The 5,000-nt window shown below is 44.2% G+C and overlaps 1 protein-coding gene across 1 annotated transcript in view; it reads right to left on the bottom strand.

Moving 5' to 3' along the window:
- Positions 1-2,154, bottom strand: part of fam131ab (family with sequence similarity 131 member Ab) — a 10,150-nt gene extending 7,996 nt beyond the window's left edge. Inside the window, exons 1-2 of the mRNA XM_031861022.1 lie at positions 2,061-2,154; positions 1,784-1,966 (exon numbers count right to left, since the gene is read on the bottom strand). Coding sequence (XP_031716882.1) covers positions 1,784-1,966; positions 2,061-2,130 — 253 coding nt within the window. The 5' untranslated portion in view covers positions 2,131-2,154. The remainder of the gene's footprint in view (positions 1-1,783; positions 1,967-2,060) is intronic.
- Between the last annotated feature and the right edge of the window lie 2,846 nt (positions 2,155-5,000).

Raw genomic sequence — 5,000 nt, 5'->3', positions numbered from 1 at the left:
ATTTACCACTTACCAACATGTCTTCCCAACCCTTGACTGCTAGTCAAAGTACACTAATGAACAAAAGAAAGGGGTGTGCAGAGACCTTGTTATTACATGTGACTCTACCATAAATCTATCTATCCATCTAAAGAACTATTTTGTGTCCCTTTAAAAATCAGCTTGTTTGACTCCCTACAGTCGCACATGAAAACCTCGACCCAAACAAAAGTCATGTGAATATTACAATATCAGAGAAACGGAAAAAAAAGAAAGGAGAACAGAGGAGGCCCGTAAGAAAATGGCTCAGTCACGGTGGCACCATAGCCAGGAGCGAAACCTTACTGTGCAAATTAACCTTGAGAGTCTGCATTGCAGGGAGCGAGCGAGAGAATGGGGGGAGGGGGGAGGGGGGGGGGGGGGGGAAACGGGGGCAGAGAGGAACTTTAAAAGAGAGGGCAGCGTGAATAGGTTGAAGGGGGTAATCAATAGAGGGGGCGGGAGAGAGTAAGAGATAAGAGGAGGGAGGTGAGCTGTGGGTGAGCGGCGCTCTGAGAGGAGCTGCAGAATCAAACATTTACACCTGGAATCAACACGCGATCTGTATCTGGAAGCTCTATCTGGATTATAACATCTAATCTTTTTATTTATCACCTGGTATTAAAAAGAAGGGATCTTCTTATCTTGGTTCTGCCCGCGCTGTGATTCAGAGAAGGTCAGGTGACCTCTCAACTTCCTGGGAGGATTTTGATTTGGCAGATCTCAGAAAATAAACCTCGTGATGTAATCAGGATTATCCGAGTTTTGTGCTTTAAAACACAACAGATTTGATGAACAGAAAGCGGTTTTGAGGTGCGTGTCTGAAAGATGCCGCGGTGAATGCGTGACGGGTAGTGCAGGATCCAGTGTTTCTGGGAGCGTGACAGGATGTCTTGGCCTCTGCTGTTTGGGTAGATGTTTTAGCATTTTTGCCTTTTTGCCTTTATGAAATAATGACGGACAAAAACATACGGACGGACAGGTTGGGATATCCCCAGCCAGAATCAAAGTGGGGGACGTTGATGTTAAATGCGTTCCACTACTACCACACTATCTAGTATGCCAGACACGGATTAAATACGTCCCAATACAGAGCATGTCAAATGCAGTGTGCGCCATAAATACCAGGATGTCCTTCTACACACGGTCGCATTGTGAAGCATGCAAGACAGCATGCAGATATATGAGCAAGAGGGTCAAAGTTCAAGGTGTCATGTTATGAGGAAGAAGGATGATCTAATTGAATGCATGAAAACAGTACGCACTTTGTAAAGGGCAGCAGCAGTGTGTATTAAACGTATGCAGCTTATATGTCTGATATATGCTGCATACTAATACACTGGAGTGCCATGTTAAATGAGTTCATGCCGTACAGATTACATTCACACCTCGCTGAGATCTGATCACAGATGTGGTCCGCGAGACCCTGTGAGCGTGTTAACGGCAGGTTTAAATGGGGAATGGAGGAAAAAAAAAAGCTTTTTTTTAAGATAAATTCTGCAAATTCTCTTTTTGATTTTGATCTGCTCCTTATTTACATATGTTTACATTGTGGTCATGGTTTTTCATTTAATTGAGATTTCTTCTGTGATCATTATTTACATAAGCTGTCTGGCCCGAGGTGTGTGAGTCATCTCTTCAGTGTGCTTGTCTTCAACTCATTCGTGCACATTCAAAAGCCAGCTCCCTCAGCTCAGACTTTATGTAGTAAAGCAAGGTTGTTGTTTTGTGTGTAGTACATTTTGTGCAAAAACAGAAGTCTTACCGGCAGCGAAGCGGGCTTCCTGCTCTCCCTCCGTGAGGTCCGAGTAGGAGTTGAAGTCCGATTCCAGGGCTGCTGGAGTGTCCATAGGCTTAGACCAGCCTTTCCACTCTATCAGGCGGGCCACCCTGCCCTGAGCCATGGCTGTAGGCTTTGTCACATGGTCCTTCACTACCTGGGAAATACCTGCAAAAACAAATAAAGCACGGGGTCACGCTACAGCATAACCTTTGAGATGGAATGCACTCGTGAGCGTTTAGGTTGATTGTCGCATACTCACCATGCAGGGAAGATCGCGCTAACGCAGCGATCTCTTGAATGGTGAGAGCTCTTCTTGATTTTGGTAACATTTCAACGGTGTCATCAACATTCACCTGAAACGACAAGAAAAATAAAAAAGAAGCGTGAGTCATGGGGAGAAAACTGGTGCAGTAGCTCAGCTCAGCATGAATGTGAGCCGGAGTCTGAATGAACATCCCGGGACACAGTGTTGTCTTTTCACGGAGAAGGGACGCCTCTGCTCACAGCACTTCAGTGTACTTTGAGGCCTTAGAAAGGGAAGAATTCTCTCTTTACCCACCTATCAATGTTTTTAATGGGACACAAGCTGAGTGGCAACATCCACGCGTGTACGTGCATGCTCGTACGCACACATACCGCGTCTTATGTCAACACGTTGATGCTCCCGACTCGTCAAACACCGACGCTTGCTCAGTGCCCCTCGGCCTCGGGTACCATGTAGCGTCTGTGTGACACGCCAAACTTTCAAGTGACGCCGATTCAAACCCGTCTGCGTCATTATTAGACAGTCTGAAGAAAACTGATGTAGAAATAGCACGGATGCGAAAAGGTCCAAAGGGCTGGTGGGAGGAGCCAAACAAACACAGGACTTTCACCCAGGAGACCACCGTTGAACGTTGACCGAACTTATTCACCTTTCCTATTTCCTCTTTCACATGTGAACTCAACCATTCAGTCTGTCTATGATTATATTTTATATTTGTTGATGCACTTTACCCTTTAATGCTGTAATGCTGCAAATTTCCCCGATGTGGGAATAATAAACGATATTTATCTTATCTCTTGCCTTACTAACACCAGTTACGTAACAAGAGTACTTATTTTAGGCAACAAATATACTTATTTGGACCCAAACCACAATCCTTTCTAAATCTATACATGTAATTGTGTTGCCTAAACATAACCAAGTAGTCTTGTTGGGTAGGTAAAGCTACTTTGAAGTTTATTTTGAAATGACACTAACGAGCAGAAACTGTCACAAATAATTATGACCTAACATCTGTTCAGCTAATTGTTGCCGTCGTACTGTATGAAACACGTCTGGCTTGCATGTTACTTCGCGAGGAAGAGTGGAAACAAAAGCTGAAAAAAACAAGAAGTCAATGATACTGAAGTGGTTTGTTAAATTAGCCTCCTGGCTAATGAGCTAATAGTGTGTTAGGGTAACGCTGACTCTTATCAAGTTACAACTAATGGATCTATGGCTGCAGACAATAAGTCATAGATAGAAGAGGAGGAAGCATCTCTGGTTCTAGATTATTTGCTGCATGTTTGCACATTATCTGGACATAATCAAGTGGTGCCAGATGGTTCAATGCAACTGAATAATATACAAGTAATAATATATGAAAACGTGTTGAAAGGAAACTGATGATGTGTCCAGACAGCTCGGTCCGTGAGTTATCAGAACCAGACAGTAGAAAGAACAAAGATGGAACCCCTCCTTCCTGTCTGTCCTCCGTCAAATCTGTCTCCTCTGTAAAGTCTAACCACAAAGGGAGTATCGGGTGTTGACAAGTTCCTTTGTCTGCTCTCTTTTTATAGCCCCACCTATACTCACGTGGGAACTGGTCATGTCAACACCAAAGAGCTGACCCCACCGTGTCGCCACTCAATATGGGTCAGCACACTCGGCCGACTGAGCAATTGGATGACGTCTACAGGGACAGGTCGAGTCCGGCTCTAGTTTCACCTGCTTTCATTTGGAAAAACAACTTCACTCAAAAGAGCCGCAGTAAAAAAACATGAGAAGCGTTTGAGTATTGGAGTCATTTTGAACTTAAATCTTTCATTATTTGGGTCACGACCCGACACAAACCGCATCTGATCTGCATGGATCAGCAGCATCACCCTGACCTTGTCCTGTCAATTCCACTTAATAGCAACAAAATACGAGCCAGAGTAACAAATAGGAAACCACAAAATGATCCGTCAGAAGGGAGAGCGAAGAGCGAAGGGGAATCCCGAGCTTGCGGCGGTATCAGCGGCCGCCGCGAGGCGCGATAATCCTCTTGTGCCGCAGAGCAGCTCACAGATCAGAGGGAGGATAATCTGTGTCACACGGCCTCCGGGAGGGTTAGACAGAGATATTGCGTTGGTCTCTAATTAAAAAAAAGAAATCTGATGTCAGACAGGCAGTTAATGTTGTCCACCCACAGCTGAATATATGTTTTATTTGTTTTCAAATAGTGGCCCAGAGAAATAGTATCAGCATGGTGTGGGAGGATTTTGTACATCTCCAGGGATATCCGACTCACACTGCTCAATGCCCATAAACTTGACTCTCTCAGTATTCTCTTCAAGTAGTGATGATATGAATACTCTCTCAGGGACATCTCTACTCTGACAAGAGTAACGTTTGAAAAGTCGTGCTTAAAAAAACATGTTTTAGTGTACAGGTAGGCTTTAACAGCAGAGGACATGAGCAGAACTCACAGCGGGCCGACGCTTCAGTTTGCACACTTATTAAGTAAAGATATTTAGCCTTCATAGGAATAGTGGCACAAACACACACATGCATACATGTCAGGAAGTCGGTCTGGTGAACACAGAGAGAGGCTGTCATGATGCTGCTCAGGTTTGACTATTAGGAGGCAGAGAACAGGCTGACAGACATAAAAGAAACTGAGCTGACTTGTGTCTCCCACACCCACAGAAGCACTCTTCAAGGATCTCAGTATTTTGTTAGAATAAACAGAACGCCACAGGTTTCCTAAGTGGCTATGGCGCATTTATAGTTGTATTTTTTAAGGGTAATTAAGGTGTCATCACAGCAGGAATCTATTTTGTGTCATAACTGGCTGATTGAGTCAAAAATACCCTTTTTTGTATTTATCAAACCTGAACATCCACCTCTTCCAACACTCCATGTTTCTCTCTCTCTCTCTCTCTCTCTCTCTCTCTCTCTCTCTCTCTCTCT

The sequence above is a fragment of the Anarrhichthys ocellatus genome, unplaced genomic scaffold, assembly GCF_004355925.1.
Source record: "Anarrhichthys ocellatus isolate YVR2014 unplaced genomic scaffold, GSC_Weel_1.0 scaffold24, whole genome shotgun sequence".
NCBI classification, from domain to species: Eukaryota; Metazoa; Chordata; class Actinopteri; order Perciformes; family Anarhichadidae; genus Anarrhichthys; species Anarrhichthys ocellatus.
Note: the sequence above shows the minus strand (reverse complement) of the source record. Positions and strands in the feature narration are given on the sequence as shown.